The sequence below is a fragment of the Onychomys torridus genome, chromosome 2, assembly GCF_903995425.1.
Source record: "Onychomys torridus chromosome 2, mOncTor1.1, whole genome shotgun sequence".
NCBI classification, from domain to species: domain Eukaryota; kingdom Metazoa; phylum Chordata; class Mammalia; order Rodentia; family Cricetidae; genus Onychomys; species Onychomys torridus.
In genome coordinates this window covers 151134760-151159767 of record NC_050444.1, presented here as the reverse complement: position 1 = coordinate 151159767, position 25008 = coordinate 151134760, and the positions used below count along the sequence as shown (strand labels likewise).

Here is a 25008-nt window from a genome sequence, read left to right as displayed (position 1 = left end):
CAGGGCGTCAGAGTGGAAGCATGGAGTATGGAGTACTCTGAGCCTGGGTCTGCTCCCCTCCCTGCATCGGCCTCAGAGTTAATGGGTGTTAACTTTGTTAACATGATGTAAAGAAACAGACTGCCTATGTAACAAACCTTCCAAGCAGTCCACTGCAACCTGGGAAAAACCTCTCAGGTTTCTACGACTGCCTCGTGGGCATCCAATCCCAGGGAGGGGAGAAATGCTTCCTTTCCTCACTTATGCCCACCACCTTTGTGTGACGCTGGGGATCTGCCAGTGCTTTGTCACAGAGCCGCTGGCTCCAGGCTTTTTTTGCGAGGATGTAAAGGTCATGTCAAATACTTGGTGACCTTTTTAAGTGTCTTGGCCTTGGAAAAGAGCTCTTTTGAGTGAGGCTTGGTCCCATTTCGATGGTGTTCAAAAGGACAGAACTGGAAACCAGGGTCACCTGAGTCCAAGTGGTCACAGTCATGGGCTCCTAGGGCAGCTTTCCAGGGAGGTGCGTAACTCGGCACACGGTTCGTCACCTCCTCCAGCACAGAACTCTTCATCACAGATATAAACATTGCAGTTTCACCTAGCAGCCATAAGCACTGCAGAGAGCTGTCCACAGATGCTGCTAATGCTGAGATCAGCTCTTTTTATAACAGTTAAGCAAAGATTTAAACAAACTAAAGGTTTAAAAAAAAAAAAAAAAAAAAAAAGACGCACGCACGGGGGGGGGGGGGGGGGGGGTGGTGTTAAGCATCTGGGCCACAAACATCCATACCTACTCAATAGAGAAAATACAAAAGGCCAACCAACCCAACCCAATGCCAGCCTCATGCTCCATTAAAACCCCTCTGTTCCTGCGGATACGGATGCTGCTTTAGACTATTTACTACCAACAGTAATCCTGAGTTGGATGAGACAGCACACCCTGCATACTCTTTCAAAATGGCCCTCTAAGGTATGTCAGAAGGATGCTTTTCAAAGAGAAGTGAGGTCCCAGTGAAGCGGAGCTGGAGGAGGGGAGGGCCCAGACTGTTGTCCTGCTGAGTGCCAGTCCACCTGGCAGTCTTCAGTCCTGCTGCCAGTGTTCGGGGAATACTTGCTTTGCTGCCACACACTGAACATCACCCATCATCTCTGAAATGATGGGAGAAGACTGGCACACCGTGCCTGGTTTGACAAGAGAAGCACACAGGTGCCCTTATACCCAGCACTGCCAGACACTGATGGGGCGGCAGGACTGGCTGACCTGCAGTAGAGCTCCGAAGACATGGTCTGTGTTGGCAAATTCTTCACTTCCGTGCTTTCTTTATTGAAAGGTGAGTATGGGTCGAAGACAGGTACTGATTAGATTAGCGGGTCGTGTCTCTAGACAGTCGCTTGGAGTTCGGAGCAGGATGCTATCCCATGCACTTCCACACAAATCCACTACTGCCCAGGGCATCTGCATGAAACTGACCAGGACTTTACTGCCTCCTGTGGCTCCAAGTCTCTTGTGTAAACATGATTTACTCTGACTGCTGCTCACTCGCCCTCCCTCCCACCACCTCTTAATAGAAAATCTGAAACATTTCCTTCAAGTCTGATGCCCATCAGTGCAATCTGCTTTATTTGACATAAGGCAATAGGGACAGTCTCTTTGAATAGATCTTTGCCTTTTGGAAGAGCCAGTTAATAGTTTAATTTTTAAATCCACTTTTTCTTTAATGCCCTAACATGTCAAATTCCTCTTCCCTTCTGGTTATTCCTTGGTAGTCAGCAAGTGGTCAAAGACTAATGTCCAAGCAGACCCGTACCTGAAACAGAACACACACATGGAAGGAAGGCTAAAATGATGAGTTTGTGGATTCTGTTTGGCAACAATATGTCAACAGGAAATATCCACCACAATAAATGAATGCAGGGGCCCTTGGCACTGGGGATCAAGACAAAATACTAATAGACTCCAAGCTCTCAGCAAAATCATCTTGGTTGACAGCCATGGTTTCCTATGCACATCACACAAGTTAACCAGGTTTGATTGATGCTTTCATTTCAAGGCCATGTCCATAAAAGAAAATTTTGCTTTGTTTTGTTTAGACCTTGCCAGGCATTCCTTTGTGGCACTCACATGCAGACAACAAAGCCACATGGGGAGGAAGGAGGTATTTAGGCCAGGAGCCTTGACACTGCCCAGTGAGGAACTGCTGGTATTTAATTCGATCCCATTTGGGGAAAACTCCCAACCTGCCACAGACCACGGGAGTGGTGAGCAGAGAAGCAGCTCAGCTCCTACATCTACACATGCCAAGTGTCTGTACAGGTACAGTGCTGAGGAGCCAAGGCACTGCTGTCTCCACCTGAAAAATCTTCATAATTAACAAAGCCTGCACTGACCTGATATAAGTGTACAGTCTCCCACAACCAATTCTTACCAGTTACATACATACTCGTAGGGCTTCTGAGATGGAGCACTGGGCAGAAGGTTAAACATAAATCTAGAAATGTTCCTAACCTCCCCAAAATGAGGAAAATTCCTCACACATAGGCCTGATCTGAGGCCTCAGTGCTGAAAATGATAACCAGAAGCTGGAATAAAAATGCTTTCAGCTAAAATTAATTCCAGTCACGAGACTTGGATTGGATGAAAATTTAAAATCAAATTACAGGCTTCACTTTAATAGAGAGTCACAGCGTGGCTCTGACATGGGAAGAAGCATGACAAATGCCTTACCTTTAAACCCTTCTTCCGGCATACAAACTGCAGAAAGAAAAGAATTCCAGAGTGAAAGACTGCCTGTCAGTTGGCAAGAGCATGTCAAATGCCTCAAGATGAGAAGTTGAAAACTTCTAATTGCTTTAGTCACTGGGAATGGTTCCTCCTGAACCTATGGTAGCCATGATCTGATGACCTTCTGTCATCAAAGTCACACATGCACTATTTAGAAAGGCAAATGCTTGTGACATGCTTGTAGACCTCATGGCTGACCCCTGGGAGCTCTCTCCTCCTGTCACTCCCACATGACAAGTGCCATTGTGAGATTCTGTAGTAATTTCTGATACCTAGTTTCCTTCCTTTGTTTGTTAAAGATTTCATTTTCTATGTGTGTGTTTTGTCTATGTATATTTCTGTGCATCCCACGCATGTCCAGTGCCTGCAGGTATCACAAGGGACTTGGACCCCCTTGAACTGGAGTTACAAATCATTGTGAGCAACCTTGTTGATGCTAGGAAGCAACCTGGACCCTCTACAAGAAAAACAAGTGCTCCTGTCCACCTGAATTACTTTTGAGACAGGATCTCACACTATGTAAACCAGATTAGCCTAGAACTTGTGACAATTCTCCTGTCTCAGCTGTGTCTAAGTGCTGAACTGCAGGAATAGGCCACCACACTTGGCTTAGTCTCTACTGTTTGCCTGATTAACTCCCAGTGAAGAACATCGGCTCTTCTACCACCTGCCAACACCAAGTGCGTCCCCCGCAGTGGCCACTAGTGCCTCAGTTCCCTTGCTGACCAGCTCTATTTTGGTAACTCCTGCATTAACCATTTGCTTTGTCTCTTCTGCATCGTGCTGCAGTAATCTGGTCAAGGCCGTCGCCATTACTCCCATCATCCTTGTAGAGAGCTCATTCTAAAACCCATGTCCAACCCCCAAATCTGGACCAATGCCTATACTTGCCATCCAGCCTGGGCTGAGAACTCTCCTAGTACTTCTGTTCCCATGCCTGTCCAGTAACTTCCTTCTTATTCTACCCAGCATGCTGCCAGGAAACTTCAGAGGCTCTCTGTACGTTTAAGAGCCATCAGGCATATGAGCAGGCCTCGTCACCTGTACTTCCTGTATCCAGGAAAAGCATCACTAGTTCTTCACTGACTATATAGCGTACCCTTAAGACAATCAGGTTTTATTCCTATGAATTCTCTTATTTTCCCTACAAATGTCCCTTTCTTATATATGTTCTAGCTACCCATTTATCTGTAGTTTTTGTTTAGTTTATATGAAAAGTTCAGTTATATAGCCCAAACTGGCTTTAGGTTCCCAAGTGCTGGGACCGCAGCCATGTACTACTATGCCAGCTATTTGTAGGCCATCTTTGACCTTTCCAGTGCGTACTACAATCTTCCGTATTAGCTTGTTCAATGACACTCTAGTTTTCATGTTCTTAGTTTGGTCCTTGGCTTTCATGTTACTCTAGCTGCTTATACTGACCCTATGAAGTATAAAACTAACACACTGCTAAAAGCTCCATCACTGGGCACCAGTAGAGTCAAAACCAGCTCGGGGGATGAACTGGAAAACTGGCTTCCTTGTGTTGGCTTGCTTCCCTGGAGAAGGATTCCCCTGGCAGTAGGTAGATTGCTGGCACTGGAGTAAACAGAGGGCTGAGGGGGTCACTCTTCCATTGGTGCTAATTCTTCCAAGTGTTGAACCATCTCCTATAGCTACCAGCTGAGGAACCCAATGCACCACGGGTGACACAGATGTGCTGGGACTGAGTGGCGAGATAGTATGGTGCACAGTTTTCTGACTGCTTTTCACACAAATGGGCAAAGTGTGTCAACCCTTGGAGTTGAAGAGCCCCCTGCCTCTGTGTAGGTCACACTTCCTCTTTCTTTACCTCTTTCATTCCCAGCTTTACCTTTCTCCCCTCCAGTTTCATCATGTTAATAAACAATGACTGCTCCCTCTGCTTTCCATTTCCAAACCTTTACCCCATACTATGACCAATACTGGGAAGTTCTACCTTAAGAGCATGCAGTAGCTCTTTTTCAAAGCTAAAAGTAAAGCCCATATAACCCGATATAGTAAAGCCCTATAACCCCAGATCCACCAGGACCTGAAAGAAAACTGGTCTTTACCTTGCATGACATCATCCATTGCAGCATAGTCTGCAATTGGTTCATCAGCCTAGAAAATAAACGGAGATAATTCAGAGCCATATGGAAGGAGGGGGTTGAGGGAGGAGCAGGCTAACCACACATCACCCAGAAGCCGGTCCATAGTTCCAATACTGATTCCAAAGCCTGTTCCCACACTTCACACCTTTCTACTAAGTCCTAGTCTTGGGTAAGTAAAGTGGTAATCCCAGTTGACAGAGGGATTTTTACTTGAGAAAGTCTTAGAACAAGCTCAGATCACTTAGGGCCAGCAGCTGGGCCAGCTCCATCAGCAAGAGTCTTGTTCACAGGTTGCTGAGGGACAATGTTCCTCAACCATTCAGTGTTGCCTAGCTTGGTACATACAGCTGGCACTGGGCAGAAAGAGGCCTTGCTCAAACTTAACAATGCCCTGCCAACTCTAGAAAGCTTTGGCATTCTGTATAAGCAAAGCACTGCTTTCTTCCACCTAAAGACATTTTTAATGAGCAGTGTGATGAAGTAAGTAGCCTTGTATAAGGGAGATAACTGTAAGAGAGCAAAGAAGTGGACGACCCGTCCAGAATCTAGCTGCAGGCTTATTGCAGAAGCCTTCTAACTAGCTGGTAGAGAGGTTAACAAAACAGTAAGTTGATTTAGCAACTCAACAGGTCTATAGTATCAACCCACAGACTACAATTCTGAGAAGAGCCAAGAGTCAAGATGGGAGGACCAGGTATGCCAGGATCTAAGCTCACAGCATCTGAACTGGGGGATGAGTCACAAAACATGTCCACCCGGGACAGCAGTCTTTGGGACTATTCTACCACACGATGCACTGTTATTAGCACAGCAGGGTCCTTCTAGCCACTAAGAAATGAAGCAAAGGGAAGCCACAAAGTAAGCCCTTGGGAGGCAGAAGATCAAGACTCCTTCTCTAAAACACATCCAACACCTACTAAATTCAAGACCAATTTCCATCCTGGACAAGTCTCCTTATTATTCTACTGGGGTTTCCTTTGTGACACAACCATGTACCTCACTCAGCACTCCTCTCTTCCTTACCAGAATGTATGTATAGGGTGTCACTAATTCCAAAATCCAAAATTTTCTTTCTGAGCTTGTATTAGGATATCTAGAGTACATAATTTCCATACCCAAATTCCTTTCATGGACCACAGTTACAACACTATAAATATTGCATGAAATTGTTCCTCCAGGCTCTGCATATGGGATTATGCATGAAACATACCTCATTATATGTATGCAAATATTTTAAAGTCCAAGATCTCTGGCACTAAGCACTTCAGACAAGAGACCCTCCGTCCATACCCCTGAGGCAGTACAGAAGTAGAGACCACTCCACTGTGCTATGCTCATTGTGTAGCTATCTAATGACCTCACAAGAGTCCTACTCTCCTCAATGAGATTCACATAATTTTTGTGTCCTGGCTAGTTTTTTGTCAACTTAACACAAAAGTTACATGGGAAGAGGAGGAAATCTGAGGGATACGTAATTAATGACTGATATGGGTGGTTCTGTCCCTGGGCAAGTGGTCCTGGGTAGTATAAGTAAGCAGGTGTAACTAAGCATGGCATACATCTCTGATCCCAGCACTCCAGAGGCGAAGGTAGGCATATGAGTCCCAGGACAGCCAGCACTACATAGTAAGACCCTGTCTCAAAAAAGGAAAGCTGGCTGAATAAGACATGAAAAGTATAAGCCAGTAGGCAGTGTTCCACCACCGCTTCTGCTACTAGGAGCCTGCCTCACAAGCTCCTGCCCCTCCATCAGGATGGACTACGACTGTGAGCTGAAATAGACCCTCATTGCCAAGTTGCCTTTGTGGTCACGGTGTTTGTCATGGCAATAGAAATCTAATTAGGACATTCTGTTAAAATATATAGATAGAAGAAGTTGTAAGTATCGACAGTCAGCAGTCCCTAGCTTCTGCTCTTTCTTGAAGGGGGAAGCATTGCAAACAAGCCACACTTCTGAACCCATTTCTTTTCCTTTCCTGTTTTAGAGGGTAAAACTCTCTAGCTAGTCCAAACAAAACAATCCAGGCACACTGGTGCATGGCTGTAATCCTAGCGCCCAGGAGGCTAAGTAAGGCAGAAGGCCAACCTAGCTATATAGACCCTGTCTCAAAACAAGAACAAAATAAGCAAACAGAAAGGAATGAGTGCACACAGGGCAAGTAAAACAGAACACAAGAAAAGGAGGAGGAGGGGCCGGGCCAACACAGAAATCATAACCAGAGACCAGGTCATTGAGCTGGACCCAGTGTGGTGGTTCCTGGACTGACAGTCAGTCCTGATGCTGACCCAAGCCTTCCCTGCCTGAGAGGAATCAAAGAGTTCTATTGTCTGTAGAAGCTGATTTCTTGTCAGAGACAATCAACTGGGAGGCATCAGGTGGTGATGGTGATGTTCTTCACAATGCCGTCTCTTAACTTTCTATAGCACAGACACCAAGCCACATAAAAAGAAAGGACCAAGATGCGATTTCTCGCTTTGTCTTTAGGGCACAGGCAGCAGTAGATGGCAATTAATGAGGAAAAGACTCAGATTCTAACAGAGCTGGATAATCAAGATGGAGCCAAAGCACCCAGCCACTGAGAACTCCTGCCCTTCAAGACTCATGTTCCTTCACCACTGGACATCTTCATTAACCAGGGATGCAGCTCTGAAACCTGAGGCCACAGCCGGACAACTGTTACTCACCTTTAGTAAAATGACAGATTCAGGAATGACGCCGAGGGTACCAAGGGTGGCACAGTCATCATTTAAAATCTTTCCATCAATTGACAAATTCTGGTCAAAGGGAGCGACTGAAAATGCATGCATGATCTGTGGAGACACAAAAGAAACAAAGTCTATACAAAGGACATCACTGAGCCCTCTAACACCCTGGAAAACATAAAACAGATTAGAAAAACCACAGGGGCGGGGGGATCAAAAGGCCCAAAGTACAAAAGCAGCCAGCCCACTTGCTACATTGCTAGAGAATGTCCCTAGCAGGCTGAGCCTTAGGAGCTCAGAGAACAGAGGCAATTACACATTCAGGTCGCTTGTTTCAGTGTCCTGTTGCTTCCCCAAGTCTATCAGATGGAGCTCAAAGGTAGGGCTGTTGCTTGCCCCAACACTTCATCAAGATCACGCCATCCTCAAGCTGCCCTACATTATTTCATAAGCAAGTACATGCTGTCACTCAAAACCATTTCCATGAACTAGTCCACTAGAATGAATGCTCCCTTAACATTTTTAGGCTTGCGTTGTCTGGTACCTATAATCTCATTTATAGAGGGATTAAAGCATGAGGACGACTTCCTGAATGTAGTTCTAGACTGGCTTAAGACACCATTTCAGAACAATGAAACACACAATAAATATGGACATTTTAAATTTTTTTCCATTTCTTAAGACAGGGTTTCTCTGTGTAGTCCTAGCAGTCCTTGAACTCAGAGATCCAACTGCCTCTGCCTCCTGAGTGCTGGGATTAAAGATGTGCTCCACCACTGCCCAGCTACATTTTTTACTCTTTACTCTCAGCAAGCAGCCTAAACTGTCTCATTCAGACTCAGAACTGTCATATATTCTTAGACTCATTTTATGAGTATCTGGAAAACAAAATAATTTTGGAGGAGGGCCACATGCTTTACCCCAAGGCTTGCCAAGTAACAAAAGTCAAATACATTCCAAAACATTGACATGTTCCTTCAATATGTTTTCAGGTTCAGAAAGTTAAGTTCAGACACCTTTGTGGCCTGGACAGGTGTCTCCATAATGGGTAAGGTGACCTGTTGACGACCCACATAACCTAAGTCAGAAGCTCATTTTTTAGTAAAAGGAGGGGACCTGGGTAACTGTTGCCTTGCTTGCTGACCTTGACCTTGATATCCTCCCTATGCTATTTCCCTGTGAGATTCCACCCTCCTGAATGCTTAAGGGATGTCTGTATCTAGCATATTGGGCGTTCACAGCTTAGATGCAAGATTGTACAACATCAGAAGCCGGGTTGAGGATTTAGCTTAATGGTAGAGCGCTTGCCTAGCAAGCACAAGGCCTGGGGTTCGATCCTCAGCTCCAAACACAAAAACAAAAACATCAGAAGCAAACTTCTGTCCTCCAGGGTTCTGCCATTGTGCTGTAAGCCTGTATTTAAAACCTCCTCCCTCCTTCAATAAACAGCATTCAAACCCCCCCAAAAAGAGGGGGTCAAGATCATGGTGGGGAAATGAAGAGAAAGCTGCCCAGTGCTAGTTGGAACTCATTGACTCTGGAGTGACCAGCATGGGACGAACTAGGCCCGCTGAATGTGGGTGACAATTGTGTAGCTTGATCTGTTTGTGGGGTCCCTGGCAGCGGGACCAGGACTTATCCCAGGTGCATGATACCTTGCTCGGCCTTGATACAATGGGGAGGGGCTAGGCTCTCCTTCAACTTGGTATACCAGATTTTGTTGACTACCATGGGAGGCCTCTGAGAAGTGGATTGGGGTAGAGTGGGAGGGAGGTAAGGAGGCGGGAAATGGGGAGGGAGGGGGAACTGGGGTTGGTATGCAAAATGAAAAAATTTAAGAATTTAAAAAAAAAAAAAAAAAAAGAATTTAAGCCAGGCTTGATGTGCTAAGTCTTTATTTCCAGCCACGTGGGAGGCTGAGGCAAAAAGATCAAGTTGAAGACAAGGCCCTGGGTTCAATTCCTGGTATTACAGAGGCACTCAGACACCAACGGTGACAACGTTTCTATTTTGTTTTGTTTTTTGTTTTGAGCTGAGGATCGAACCCAGGGCCTTGTGCTTGCTAGGCAAGCGCTCTACCACTGAGCTAAATCCCCAACCCTGTTTTTTGTTTTTTTGAAACAGGGTTTCTCTATGTAACAGTCCTGGCTGCCCTGGAACTTGCTTTGTAGACCAGGCTGGCCTTGAACTCAGAGATCCTGATTACTGGGATTAAAAGTGTGTGTCACCACAACCGGACTCTGTTTCTATTCTTAACAGGAAAGGTAATTTTGGTAATATTCACTTAAAATTTATAATTAAGTTTTTTTTTTTTTATTTTGACTTAGGGTCTTACTATGTATAGACCTGAATGTCCTGGAACTTACTATATAGATATGCTGGCCTCCAAATGTCAGAGATCCACCCACCTCTGCTAAGATGAAAGGAATGCATTATCATACTTAGCCAAGACACACTCTTCAAAAGTATTCTTTAACACCCCATCTTAATACACTGTCATCCCTGATGCTAAAGGAATCATCCAGCTTTCATGCTTTCTTCTCCTTGGAGGCAGAAATATGGGCCATCAATAGGAAATCAGTCCCTAGCTCCTTGTGCAGCAACTAAGGGCTGGTATGATGCTTACCACTGTAGTGACTTTAAAAATACAGCCTACAGGGGGTGGAGACATGGCTCAGAGGTTAAGAGCACTGACTGCTCTTCCAGAGGTCCTGAGTTCAATTCCCAGAAACCACATGGTGGCTCACAACCATCTGTAATAATATCTGGTGCCCTCTTCTGTATACATAATAAATAGATCTTAAAAACAACAACAACAACAGTTTACAGATAGAAACCCTGGCCAGGTAAGAAAAGCTGCCTGAACTTCTCAAAAAGACATGAACTCCCAGCGATGCCGTGGGCATGACACAACACCACCGGTGATCTTCCTGAAGCAGCAAGCCCCTTTCCTACCTTCCTACTGTGAAAAATATGCAGACAAGGCTAACTCTGCCAACCCACTAGCACACCAACATGGAACAGGTACATGACCACATCCAGCAGTACTTCCATGAAGATAGGTGACACTGACTTCATATAGGGAAGGTCACATTCATTCCCCTCAATATCAGGCTGCTCCTTCATATCCTGAAATGTGCCCACCCTTTGCTGGGACAAGCACCAAATCCTTTGAGACAGCAGTACCGTCTGAGGGGATGACACACTTACTACAGACAAAGATATGTAAGTGTGTTCAACAATGAATATGGTATTCATTAAGTCAGCACATGACAAGAACTGTGCTAGATACCAAACATATACTCTAGAACAAGCCCTCCTTCCAGAAAGTGTCCAGGACAGGTGGGACAGCAGTCCTTATGGGGTGACACAATGTATACACAGGATCTCTCAAAACCCCAGGGGATGAGACAAACGTGACACGGAAAAAGTGCTGGGAGAAGAAGACAGCAGTGCTTCAGAAGAGACAAATCAAGACAGGGTCAAGACACGGCCCAAGTATCAATCAGCATACAATGCAGACTGCCTAGCAGTGGCCTGGCTTCCTAACTGTGGAGGTCCAAGGAACAGCAGAGCATGCTGCCAGACTCCCACTACCCACATTACTGTGCCCAAACACTGCCCTTTCTGAAGGGTCAATGACACATAACACCTCTGGAGAAATCCATTTCGGCACTGGAGAAGGGGAGTGGAAAAAAGTGACTACTTAGCATGAGTCAGGCTTAGATCTTGTTATTTGTTCAGAAAACCAAACCAACAGGAGAAGAATTACTAAATTTTTTTCTTAAATTTGTTTTCAAGATTTACTTATTTTATGTGTGTGTAGTATGTGAGTCTGGTGCCTGCATGAATGTTCTGAGTACCACTTAAATGCCTGGAACCAACAGGAGTCAGAAGAGGGCATCAGATCTCCTGGACCTAGAGTTACACGTGGTTGTGAGCTACCATGTGGGTGCTGAGAAATGAACCTGACTGAGTCCTGTATGCAGCGAGTGCTCTCTTTTACTACTGAGTCATCTCTTCATACCTCCGCCCCAACTTTCAGGTTCTAAGCAAAAGCATATGGTGAAGCACCTAAAACCATGGGCTTACACCGTGGCACAGTGTCACCAATTCACCTAGAGCCATGTGCCCAAAGGAAAAGCTCCTTCCTACATTGGAAAATAAAGTGCAAACCTTTTTTAAAAAAGCACCTACCACCACCAACTGAGAGCTACATGCAGGCCCGCACAGTTGAGGCAGGAGGGTCACGGCTGCCCTTAAAGACACTACTGAGCAGCAAGAGGAAATTCCAGCCCACTACCCTTTCTTTCAGTCATGTTTGATTAACAGCATTCTTTGAAACAACAGTGGGAGATGAGAGGAAATACCAAAGAAATTATTGAGGAAGAAAGAGCGTGTGGGGGTTTCATCTGAATAGCCGTGAAGCTGTTCATCCATGCAGGTAAGACACTCCTGGGTGGAGAGGTTATTTCTGCTGCTTTCTGATTTATTCTTCAAAAAACAGAGGAGCACAGGCTTTTAGAAGCATCCTTGTCCACAGGGGCTCTTTTTGTAATTTAAAGGTTTTGAATGCTCGAGGTTTACCACTGACAGGCAGAAAACCGGCGATGGAAACAAGCCTTCTCAGATGTAAAGGGCACAACAACAGAGGAAGATATTATGCCAACACATGTATTTTCAGAAATGTGGGTTCAATCAAGGGAAACACTGTTCTTAGGACAATCTGGAACACATAACACCCTCAAAGGAAGCCTGTACTTTTGCCTCAATTATAATGATAAATATCAGCAAGAAAACTGCATTAGCCATGAAGGCCGCCACATGAAGGCAGCAGACAGGGAAGCGTGGTCAACTTTGGAGACCCAGCAGTGACTCAAACCACAGGGGCCAGATTGTTTTTCGTGGACATCTTGAATTTATCAGCTCTTTCTGCCAAAGGCTTGAGACATATCATTGGAACACACACTTAGAGAACTTTTACCGATACCAAGAAGTGGGTAATTGCCTGTGTTATAATCACCTTATGGATTTACAAGTGAGTCTATGTAAGGGCCATTTAATCAACAATTTCTTAGGTACAGAGTCATACACACAAATATGAAAAAAATTAAATAACAGCTGGAGTGCTGGCTAATATTATGTCAACTTGACACAAGCTGGAACCATTTGAAAGGAGATAATCTCAATGGAGAAAATGCACCCATAAGACGGGTGAGTGATTTATGGGTAGGGCCATCACTGGGCTGGTGGTCCTATGTTCTATAAGAAAGCAAGCTGAGCAAGGGAGCAGGCAGCACTCCATGGCCTCTGCCTTAGCTCCTGCTTCCAGGTTCCAGCCCTGCTAGAGTTCCTGTCCCGACTTTCTCCAGTGAGAGACAACACTGTGGAAGTGGAAGCTGAACAAACCCCTTCCTCCCCAAGTTGTTTTTTGTCGTGATATTTCATCACAGCAATAGTAACCCAAAATAGGACTGTGGCCTTGTGAGCCCCAGCTCAGGCCCGAGCTACGCTCGGCCAGTTGGTAGGATTTACTTGCGGAGAGGAAGGACAGAGCTGCAGTGAAGGGTAAGGTGTTCAGCTCTCAGCTGTTGCTCTGACCTCTTGGCTTTTAACTCTGCAATTCTCTGTGTTTCTTATTTAACAAGCCGGTTACGTCTACACAGGACAGCTGGTAAGATGACTCAAGCGAGTAAAGGTACTGTCACCGTGCCTGGTCATCTGCATTAAATCCTAGAACATGACTGAAGAAGAGAACAAATTCCACCACAGGAAAAATTGTCCTAACTTCTACCATACAGACCACATGCACACAAAAGAAAGAAGCAAATGTCAACAATGGCACAATGTTTTTGTTCAAGCTTGAGGCTCCAAGTTTGATCCTCAGAATCCACATTTAAAATGTGGGTGTGGGGTCTGGAGAGATGGCTTAGCAGTTAACAGCACTTGTTACTCTTGCAGAGGACCAGGAAATTCCCAGCACCCACATGGAAACTCAAAACTGTCTATAACTCCATTGGGCTTCTGCATATACACACATATGCACATATATATACACACACTCAGAAACACATACATATAAAATAAATAAATAGCTTTAAAATGTGAGTAAGAGGCAGGTGGATCTCTGAGTTCGAGGCCAGCCTGGTCTACAGAGTGAGTTCCAGGACAGATACCAAAACTACACAGAGAAACCCTGTATCGAAAAACCACAAAGTGAGTAAGAGGGTTGGAGAAATGGCTCAGCAGTTAATAGCATGTGCTGTTTTTGCAGAGGACCTGAGTTTGGTACACAGCATGCATGTTGAGCAGCTAACAACTGCCTCTTGTGAAGTCTACAGGCATCTATACTTACATGTACACATGCTCACACACATAAGTGTGACAGTGTATACTTGTAATCCCAGTGCTGGGAAAGGTGGATACCTGGAGCTTTGCAGGTGAGCTGGCCTAGCCCTAATGGGTAAGGGCCAAACCAATAAGTGACCTAGTCTCAAAACAACATAGGCCCTTGAGATAGCTCAGTATGGAAAGACACCCACTGACTGTTAGATGGTAAAGTTGACCAAACCTTTGGTCCCCAATCTCAGGAGACAGAGACAGGCAGATCTCTGTAAGCTCAAGCTAGCCTCATCTGCACAGTGAGTTGCAGACAAGCTAGGGCTATACTGGCACACTGTCTCAAAAACACATACACATACATAAAGCCAAACAACAAAAAAAAGCCAAAACTGAGTTTGATCCCTGGAACTCAGGTAAAGATACCTTCAAATCTCCACATATGCACCAGTGCTCTCTAATCACCCTCATTATACACAAAACACACACACCCAAATACAATTTTAGACTCATCAGCTAGGAGTACTTGAGGTTCTTGTAGAGGACCCAGGTTCAATTCCTAGCACCCACATGGTGATTCCTAGCCATCCCTAGTTCTAGAGAATTAGAGACATGGTTTTCTCTTCTCTTCAGGCACCTATGTGCTCCACATGCAAGCAAAACATTCATACACTAATATATGAATCTAAAATTTATAATAAATAAAATTTTAAAATAAGATGGTAAGATGGGAGGAAGGGCCAAGGCAGTCAGTTGCTGGATTTGGTGGCCACATGCTTGAGTGCTCATACATTCATACTGAAACAAAACCAAGTGTGCCAAGAGCTTCTGACTCATGCCAATGAGGAGCTTCCAGTGTTCTTTGTTTCTCCCTTGGCAACCTATTCACAATCCATAAGTTGTCAAACACCAGCCAAAGTAAAGAACCATTATTCTAGAAAAATCTCACTTTCTGATGGAGTAACAAGCTCTCTCCATGCCTCCCACTTGAACACGTATGTGTTCATATGGCTAAGTATCACCTGCCACTTACACCTAGAGACATTGGTTACCCTGAAAACTAAGTCTATATTTTTTGTTTGTGTACTTTTTACTTCCAGCTAAGAGGCTGTGGTCATAATGATTAAGGTAGTTTGTAGGAACCATCTGGGAAAGAAAGTCCACATCAAGTGCGTGGAACACCGTTAACACCATGGGGGAACCTAAAAAATCTGATAGCAGCACCCCAAATGGATATTTGCTGGAGCAAGGTTATTCCTGTTCCTGGAGAGCTAGGGATACAGAAGTCCTGTTCTCAATGCTCCCAACAAAAAAGTGGTACATTCTCTTTAAGGAGCATGTTGTCTCTCTAGGATCTTAGGGAATGAATGGCAGGATGAATCTGGAACATCACTAACAGAGAAGAATATCTTGCCCTTAGATGTCCTTTTAAAATAATTCACATGCCTTTTTAATCCCATCACTGAGGAGGCAGAGGCAGGCAGGTCTAGTTCCAGGAGAGCCAGGGCTACACAGAAAAAAAACTATCACGAGAAAACAAAAACCAACCAAATAAATAAAAGTCACATGAATGAATAACATTGGGGCCCTACAATCATTTAAAAATAAAAAACAAAAAGGCCCTCTCTGACTAGCTTACTACCTGAGCGGGCAGGTTCCTGAGGGCTGAGAAAGACTGTCAACTATATAATGCATCCACTTCCTCTAACTGAGAAAGACTGGTAACTGTGTAACACACCCACTTCCTCTAACCAAGAAAGACTGGTAACTGTGTAACACACCCACTTCCTCTAACCGAGAAAGACTGGTAACTGTGTAACACATCCACTTCCTCTACCCGAGAAAGACTGGTAACTGTGTAACACATCCACTTCCTCTAACTGAGAAAGATGGTAACTGTAACACACCCACTTCCTCTAACTGAGAAAGACTGGTAACTGTGTAACACATCCACTTCCTCTGAGAAAGACTGGTAACTGTGTAACACATCCACTTCCTCTACCCGAGAAAGACTGGTAACTGTGTAACACATCCACTTCCTCTGAGAAAGACTGGTAACTGTGTAACACATCCACTTCCTCTGAGAAAGACTGGTAACTGTGTAACACATCCACTTCCTCTGAGAAAGACTGGTAACTGTGTAACACATCCACTTCCTCTGAGAAAGACTGGTAACTGTGTAACACATCCACTTCCTCTGAGAAAGACTGGTAACTGTGTAACTTCCTCTCACCTGAATCTTCAGCTCCTTTAACGTCTGATTGGCCGACACCAACAGGGCCTTCTCCCCTCGCACCTTCCTGTGCCTCGTGCTGCGACGGATGACCTGCTTCTGGTAGGCCACGAAGCCCTGCTGTGATGTCTTCTGCCGCTTCGTCCCTCCATTGCTCTGCAGAGAAAACTGAGATTACCTTGTTTGGAAGGTTCTTCAGGCAAACAGAAATTAGAAACAACTGCTCTTGAAACCCTCTGACCCCAACACAGTGAGTCCAAGTACAGAGACTAGTCACATACAGTGTGTGTGTGTGTGGGGGGGGGGGTGTTAAAAGTTAACTTTAAAGTGGTACACACCTTTAATCCCAGCACTCAGGAGGCAGAGCCAAGAAAGAAAGCAAAGAAAGCAAGCAAGCAAGAAAATTAACTTTAACTGCCTCTAAGTAATTTAAATGTTTGGTATAAGAATCATTTAAAAGAAAGTTTTACCTCCAACCAGGAACAATAATAAATTACCAGTTGTGGTGGCCTTCTTCTAATCCTAGCACTAGGTATGAAAGGGATCTGAAGGCCAGCCTGTACAACAAGGCCCGGGGCTGGAGATGGCCATCACTGCCAAGCCTGACATTTAATACATTTAAACCAGCTCTCTCGATGCCTCCCACTTGAAGGCAAGTGTGTGTGCAGAGACATTGGCTATTTTATTGTCCCAGTTAAGAGGTTGTGGCCACAATGATCAATGCAGTTTGCAACAACCATCTGGTTGTCCCCCGGGATCCATAAAGTGCAAGGTGAAAACCAACTCCAAACACATACACAAAATAAAGTTAACTAAAAACAAAACACAAGCCAATAAATTGAAATTACAGAACTTTGTAAATAAATTCTAAGTGGTTTTATACATTTTCTTTGGGGAGGGTCATATACTGCTGCTAGTCTCCAGCTCCCTGTCTCACTGGATGCCCTTGACAACCCTGCTATTTCCACCTCCACAATGATGAGATCAAATCAGTGTGCCAAACTGTCAAGTTTATGGTGCTGGGGCTAAAAGGCAGAACTCCTGCATGCAAGGAAAGCATACTACCAACTCAGCCACATCTCTGACCCCTTGTTTTGAGGATGATATGGAAGTAAATACCAACTAAATTAAAGGTTAGACTTTACTCAAAAAAACCAAACACATTTTTACTAAAAACAAGTCATACTGGTGGCAGTGAGAGGAAAACTGCTTCAACTATAAAAGTCTTGTAAAAACTGTTAAAAATAAGCATAAAGCAATGCTCAGGCCCAACTTGCAATTTACAGAAATGTTGGGCTAAAGTACAGACAAAACAGTTAAAGAAAAAGCCTTGTCTAGATCGAAACCACCCAAGGTCACCCAGAAGCCAGTTTCATCAATTTGGGGTTGAGAGGGAGTTGGACACAGGGAATGGTGCCAGCTAGCTTCTCTGAAGCACACTATAAGCATCTCACAGGAAGCTTTGTTTACCTCTGGGATACACAGAATCACATATTTACAACATTATGATATTGCAACTGACCTAAACATTCACAGGAGTACAGGCCTATAGATGGGTATATGATCCAGGCTGTACCAGGCTTCAGAAAATAACAGCAAGGGATCAAATATGTTCTAGAACATTTTTGGGGGGGTCTGTTTTGAAAGTCTCTTATATAGGTCTACCTTGAAGTTGTTATGTACTCCAGGCAGTGGGTGAGGTTGTCTTCCGAAAGCTGGGCTTAGTGTGTGGTGGTTCTTTACTTACAAAGGTCTCAGGGGTTAACAAGAAGTCAAGTTTGCCTGTTAAACAGGCCAGAGAATGAAAGTGGAATTATCAATGGTTTAATTAAATGGATAAGAAAACCACAGCTTTCCTCTGGCTTCCAAGATGTCCCTGATTGTCAATTGGAGTGAAAGGGGGTGCTGGGGCCACTGTGGACACCTGTTCCATTCAAATTTTAATGTGTTTTGCAATTCATATAGCAGCTACCAGGGCAGTCTTAGCAAGGACCTGGTCTCAAGGGGATAGGCACTGGCAAGGCTCTCTCTACCTACTCTAGTCTAAGCTTCCATGCTCAGGACTGTGATTCTAAGATTCACAAGAAAAAGTTAGGCAGTTTATCAGTCCTGAAAACTGCATCTAAGGTGAATACTTTATTCAACTGTGAAAGAGGGTTATCTACAGACATATCTACTGCATAAACTCAGCTTCACCTCATGCCTCACCCAGCAACTAGCATCTTTTCAAATTGATTTTATGAGGATCTAAAGGCTTTTCCTGGAATTATTTTTCTTTAACTCATCTCAACCCACTAAACCCAGCTGGTTGTTCCTCTTCCAGCCACTGGTTTTAAAGGCTTTCAATTACCTAAGTGATATCCACTGAGCGTATCATTAACCTGAATTTTGGATAACACGAAGAGAACTGGGTTGATCTGGCTTAGGGAGGAGGGAAAGGGATTTGCTCAACTCCATTAAGGAGCACTAAGGCCTCAATTTATGGCGTGGATTTACGGCAGTGCAACCAGCCACCATGTTCTGAGAAAAAGAAAGGGGGAGGGGAGGGAACATTCTGAAGATACTAGGTAGAGCAAGGGACTAGTTACTATGTTCTAAACAGAGGGTTAGAATTGAGATCCCCACCCTGCTCTAAACCAAAAGTATTTAAAACATTCTAGAGTATTACAATATCCAAACAAGGAGAAAGGAGATGGAGGAAAATTATAATGTGTACAAAATAATTATGGCGTAAAAAGCAATGTTCTCCAACATTCTGCATCATCGTCTTTGTACACGTGAAATCTGTTACCATCCACAACTGAGAACAGAAATTCCACATCCACCTGAAACATTGCTGTGGTCATGACCACAGTGAATAAAACGGGATGTTCAGAGAAACAATCAGCCTTTCAAAGTCTGAATTACATGGAAATGTAGAGTTTGCTAAACAGCTCTTAGGCTGAAAAGCAAAGCTAGGTCCGAGTTACAGCTAGGCAGAGTGGCCATACCAGCAGCAGCCCAGCGCTCAGGAAGCCAAACAAGACAACAATGGGATCAAGGCCAACGTTGCTTACGTGGCACTTGCAGGGCCAGCAAGACTGTGTCTCCAAAGGGAAAACAGAGACAACAAAGCAAACTTGACTCCATCACCACAGGAGACACGATAGCAGACACCAACACAGATCTTGATAGGGCAATAGCGCACCTCAGTTCAAAAAAAAAAAAAAAAAAACTCTCAAACTGAACCCAGCATTAACACAGAATGCACCAAGGCCACGAGCTACCAAGCTTAACAAAGGAAACTAAAATGGTGCCTGCCCACTGTCAGAGGGTGGGGCATAAAACTGCGGTTTTCTCCCTTAGTGGGTTTTGTTCTGTTTGTTTTCTAAGGTTATTTTAAGATTCCAACAACGCATGGATAACAAATAGTGACACATCCATACACACCAGCTGGGTAATGACAAGCAACTTTTACCTTGAGGCAACCAAGACTTTAAGACTTTTATTGATTTATGTGAGTGTTCTGCATGTATACCTGCATGCCAAAAGAGGGCATCATTAGCCAGGCAGTGGAGGCACAGGTAGATCTCTGTGAGTTGTAAGCCACCATGGGGAACTGGAAACTGAACTCAAGACTTCAGAGCCACCTCTCCACCCCAACTGGAGATATTAAGAATAAAGCAGCTGCCAGGCAGTGGTGGCACATGCCTTTAATCCCAGCACTTTAGAAGATTTAGAAGCAGGTGGATCTCGAGTTTGAGGCCAGCTTAGTCTATAAGTGAGTTCCAGTACAGCCAGGGCTAAACAGAAGCCCTGTCTCGAAAAACTGAAACTAAAAAAGCACTGTCAGTGTGTGTGTGTGGCAGACCAGCAAGTCCAGAGACTGTTCAGCAATGAAGAAGGCAGAGGATCACTCCACCACCGTTGGAGTTGAGCGGAATCTGACTACTCTTGTAGGATAAAGATATTCTGGCTATTAAGAAACAAAACATTAGCCCCAGCAGAGGCATGAGGAGAGCGAGGGGCAGAGGCAGACAAGAATCTCAGTCAACTTGAACCCAGTCCAGACAGGGACACGATGTAAAACCCTGTTTCAAAAAGAAACAAATAAGGAGGGAGGTGGAAGGAGTGTGGCTGGAGTTGAGGTGTGGCAGCTGCACTTACTGTTTTTCCAGGACCCACAATTGGTTCCCAGCATATTACCAAGAGGCTCACAACCACCTGTAACTCCAGGTGCTCTCTTCAGGCCTCTGTGGGTACCTGCACTCACATGGTACACATGTATACGCACTCAAAAATATACAAATACAAGGCTTTCTTTAAAGCCTTAAAAAGTATACAGTGTTCTATAGAATATTATGAATATACAATATTCTACAGAACAGAGTCATCTGTTTCTTTTCCAGAAGGCAGAAGCTCATCCATATATCCATTCATACTTTCTATTAGAATAGTTTTCTACACGTTACAAGGAATTTTAACAGGAGCCATCCTTTGGGTTTTGTTTTGAGACAGTCCTGGTTTACAGAGCTAGTTCCAGGACAGCCAGGGCTAAACAGAGAAACCTTTTGGGGGAAAAAAACAGAAAGGACAACACTACAAATTTATTATAATAAGGTAATCAGAGCTAATATTTTCATAGTTAGAAATCACATATAACTGGGCAGTGGTGGCACATGCCTTTAATCAGAGGTAGCCAGATAACTGAGTTTGTGTCCAGCCTGGTCTACAGAGCAAGCTCCAGGACAGCCAGGGCTATACAGAGAAACACTGTCTTGTGTGTGGGGGTGGGGGGTGGGGGGACGGGGGGCGGGGGTGGGGGGGGACGGGGGGCGGGGGTGGGGGGGCGGGGGGCGGGACCCAAACAACAAAAAAAACAAACTCCCAAATTAAGCATCATATCAAGATGTGCATGTGTCTTGTTTTAGTATTCTGCCTAAAGTGGCCTTAAACTCACAGGTGGACGACAATCCTGCTTCAGCCTCCCAGGTGGCCTCACACTGCCACGTTCAGCACTTTTGATTTGCTTGTTTGGAGACAGGGTCTCATTATGTGGACCTGTTCTGGACTCTAAGCCTCAGACACACAGATATCCATTTGCCTCTACCTCAAGAAAGCTTTAGCAGTGAGCACCACCATAGCCACCACACCTAGTTACTTTCTTAAAAGAAATGAATTCTGGAGGATATGTAGTGTGTGTCTGTCTGTCTGTCTCACACACACACATAGAGACTAGAAATTAGGAGAGCTGCAGCACGCTACAAAAATTAAATAACACAAAAATACAGGACAAGTGGAAAGGGGACCCAGAACAATATCCCAAACCAGGGAAGAGATTCCTGGAGTGAGGGAGGCATAATGATGGGACAAGCTTCAACGCATACTTGATTAAAGTCCGGATCTTTCTCTCCATCTGGCTTAGCTTCCTCCTTGTCCTCTTCTGTCTCAGAACTGCTCACATTCAACTCCGGAGCTGAGTCTTTCATCACCTGAATGCACCAGGAGCAGAGAGAACTGTGTCAGCCCTGAGTGAGCATGCGGGGGCTTTGGATCTGTGACGGACGGGGAACCAGGACCACCTCTTTTGCTCTTTAACTTCTTGTAGCCTACCCTATGGCCTCTCCACTTGTTTATTTAATTATTTACTGTTTCGAGGCAGGGGTCTCACTATTTTATCTCTAGCTGTCTAGTAACTATTTGGAACAAGCTGGCCATGAAGTCTGCTGGGATTAAATGTGTGCCTGGGGGAGGGGAGGTGCTTATATTATGTTTCTTTTCCCAGCCATGTTGGGAAATAAAGTAGAACTCTACACCTGTAATGCATAATTTGGAAGGCAGCATTCTAAAACTATGTACTAACTGCCTTTAATTCTCCGAACCCTGAAATCCATTGATGGACTTTCATGCTCTATTCTCAATGTACATATATTAGTACAGAAAAATGCTCTGAAGTCACACCTTCCGATTTCTCCCACCCTTCAATCAATGCTGAGGCCCAGTATGGCTTTCTGTCCTGTTATGCTCTGTCTCAACTATGCTCCCACCTCATCTAAATCCTCCACGCCAGAAGAGGGCACCAGATCTCATTAGAGAGGGTTTCGAACCACCATGTTGATGCTGGAAATTGAACACAGAACCTCTGGAAGAACAGCCAGTGCTCTTAACCGATGAGCCAGCACAACAGCAAGTCAGACAACACTGGAGATTCTCCTACTCTTTTCCTCTTAGTGGGCAGATTCGATGGCCTGCCTCTCCTAGTCATGGCCACAAGAACTGGTACCTTTTTGTTGTCCACTACTTTGTGGACATAGATGGTAGCTTGCGTATATTCTCGAAGGTCCCTCTGCTGCTGGCATAGCAGGCCTTCTCTGCAATCTGGACAGAGATCTAAAGAGTAGATCAGAAGCAACTGAAGAATCGTTACAAAAACCCACATCAGTAACTACAGATTGTATTCAGTAACTGATGTGCTAGGCTGCATGCAAATGAGGAAATCTGTGTACTCCCTGTAACTAAATGTTCAGCTGATAACAGTTCACAAGTGTGTCAGAAGTGTCTGAGCTGCTCTATAATATTTAACATTAATTGAGTACTGATGGACCCTTCCTTCCCTTCCCCATTTCAAACTGTCAACATTTAATGAAAGCAACCAAAAAGCAGAATGAAAACTTACTAGGCTCAGAAATATACTGTATTTCAGAAGAGTCTCCCACTTCAATTCTTGTGACTTTAATTACTTTATCCACAACGAAGAGCTTTTGAATCATTTGCCATTCACTGGGCCATATGAGAGCTATACTGTGCAAAAAAAAACAAAAAACAAAAAACAAAAACCAATATGCCTTAAGACACGAGGCGAGCAACAGAGCAAAGACCCTACAACAAAATCAATGCCACCAACAATTTACAGCAAATTAACAGGAGGGGAAACGCATCAAATACAGTGGGACTTTATGAACAGGTTTGATAGGAATCAACATTCACAAGCTGAATAAAGTAAGTTAGACACAGAAGAATATGTACAGGATATAGAAAACGCATTAAATATACAATACAATTAAAAGTGCACTACATTTAACTTTGTACACATTAATCTTGCTTTGGGTTTTAAGCCAAGGTCTCAAGATGTGGCTGAGCTTGCCTATGTTTCAGTATGTATCTTTTAATACAATGGTGTTCTGAGACAGAGGACTAAATTTAGATAGTAGTTACTGCAAGATAGATAGAGAGGAAAATGGCAGTAAGAAGGAAGAATTACTTAGGGCCTTGAAATTGAGTTTTCTAATTGACTGCAGGGATTATATTTATGCACCACCACACCTGGATGATGTAGTGTGCTGGGTATCATCCCAGGTTCTGCCATGTTCAGCACTCAGCTCCTTGCCCAACTCTAAGACATACTGTTTCTGAATGTCTAATAGTCACAGTGGCAACACAGTAACGGAAGAAGTGAGAAGTCTAAAAGGAAATATACATTAACACTGAGTTCCTTTAAATGACCTCAAAACATTAAAATATACGTAAAGTATAGTCCAGCTTCATCCCAGGGGATTTGTAACTCTGATATTTACTTATTATGTGCTGCAGTGGGCCAGCTTCCTTCTCTTCTCTCTAAAGGTTGACAGCTGTAGAAAAAGACAACTATTAGGTGTGTGCAAAAGCAATTGCGGTGTTTGCATTGCCGAAACTGCCATTTGACATGAGGAGACATTTTTAAATAATGTAATGTCATACATCATTTGAAATTTCTTCACTTTGTATTTTGCTAATGGCTTACTGTTATCAATTTTATATTTATACTATGGAAATGATGTTACACAAAAAACAAATTCAAGCAATTTTCTTTATAGGTCCTAAAGCAGCAGAGACAACTTGCAATAAACACAGCATTTTTTCAACTAACTGCTAAGAACGTGTGGTGCAGTGGAAATTCAAAAGGTTTCAAAAAGGAGGTAAGAGCCCTGAAGGTGAAGTAGCTGGCCATCGGTAGTTGACAATAAAGGACCCACTGGGATCAATCACTGAGGTTGACCCTTCTGAGTAGTCAGAAGATGCCAAAGAACTTGATGAACTCAGTGTGGACTGTTATTCTGCTATTTGAAGCAAACTGGAAAGGTGGGGAAAAAGTGGTGTGTGTGTGTGGGGGGGGGGGGGGTTAGTGACTTTGTATTTATTCTATCTTATTTTATGCACGAGGAATCGTTTCTCAATACAATTGCAATGTGCAACAAAATGTGGACTGTTTACCACAATTGGTAACAAGCACTTCGATGGCTAGTTTGAGAAATTCCAAAGCAAAATCTGCACTAAGAAGTCTCGTCACTGATGTCTGCTGCTGGTCTGATCCACTGCAGCTTTCGAATGCTGGCTGACAATACCCTGAGAACACACTCAGCAAATCAATGAGACCCACCAACAACTGCAACACCCACAGCCAGGATCAGTCAACAGAAAGGGCCTAGCTATCCACAATCCCAACCATACAACTTCAAAAGCTGAATCAACAGGGCCAGCAAGCTTTTTCTCATCCAACAAGTTTCAACTGATTTCTGGCCAAACGGGACCTCCATTCTTTCAAGCAGCTTCACTTTTGTGGCAGGGAAAACCCTTTCACTACCAGCAGGATGCAGAAAATGCTTTCTCTAACAGTCAGTTAAATCCTGAAGCACAGAGTTGTAGACTACTGGAATAGACTTATTTCCCAACGGTAAAAAAAGTTTGTAATAGTTCCTAAATAGATTAATAAAGATGTTTGAGCCTAGTTATGATTAAGAATTTCAGTCTGAAACTGCAATTCCTTTTGCACGAACCTAATACAACCAAGACTTTGCTGACTGGTAATGAACTAACTGGTAATGAAGTTGATCTTGAGACAG

The 25008-nt window shown here is 44.0% G+C and overlaps 1 protein-coding gene across 3 annotated transcripts in view; it reads right to left on the bottom strand.

The window, feature by feature from the left end:
* Nucleotides 1–712: 712 nt before the first annotated feature.
* The window catches only part of Usp48 (ubiquitin specific peptidase 48), a 69124-nt gene continuing 44828 nt past the window's right edge, over nucleotides 713–25008 (bottom strand). For 2 of the 3 annotated variants that reach the window (XM_036177596.1, XM_036177597.1), the window contains exons 20-27: nucleotides 22806–22930; nucleotides 22413–22519; nucleotides 21517–21621; nucleotides 16151–16306; nucleotides 7561–7686; nucleotides 4837–4885; nucleotides 2708–2734; nucleotides 713–1790 (exon numbers count right to left, since the gene is read on the bottom strand). In XM_036177596.1, the coding sequence (XP_036033489.1) occupies nucleotides 1768–1790; nucleotides 2708–2734; nucleotides 4837–4885; nucleotides 7561–7686; nucleotides 16151–16306; nucleotides 21517–21621; nucleotides 22413–22519; nucleotides 22806–22930 (718 nt within the window). In that variant the 3' untranslated portion in view covers nucleotides 713–1767. Of the gene's footprint in view, nucleotides 1791–2707; nucleotides 2735–4836; nucleotides 4886–7560; nucleotides 7687–16150; nucleotides 16307–21516; nucleotides 21622–22412; nucleotides 22520–22805; nucleotides 22931–23703; nucleotides 23758–25008 lie in introns of all 3 variants that reach the window. The other variant, XM_036177595.1, reaches the window with a different exon arrangement.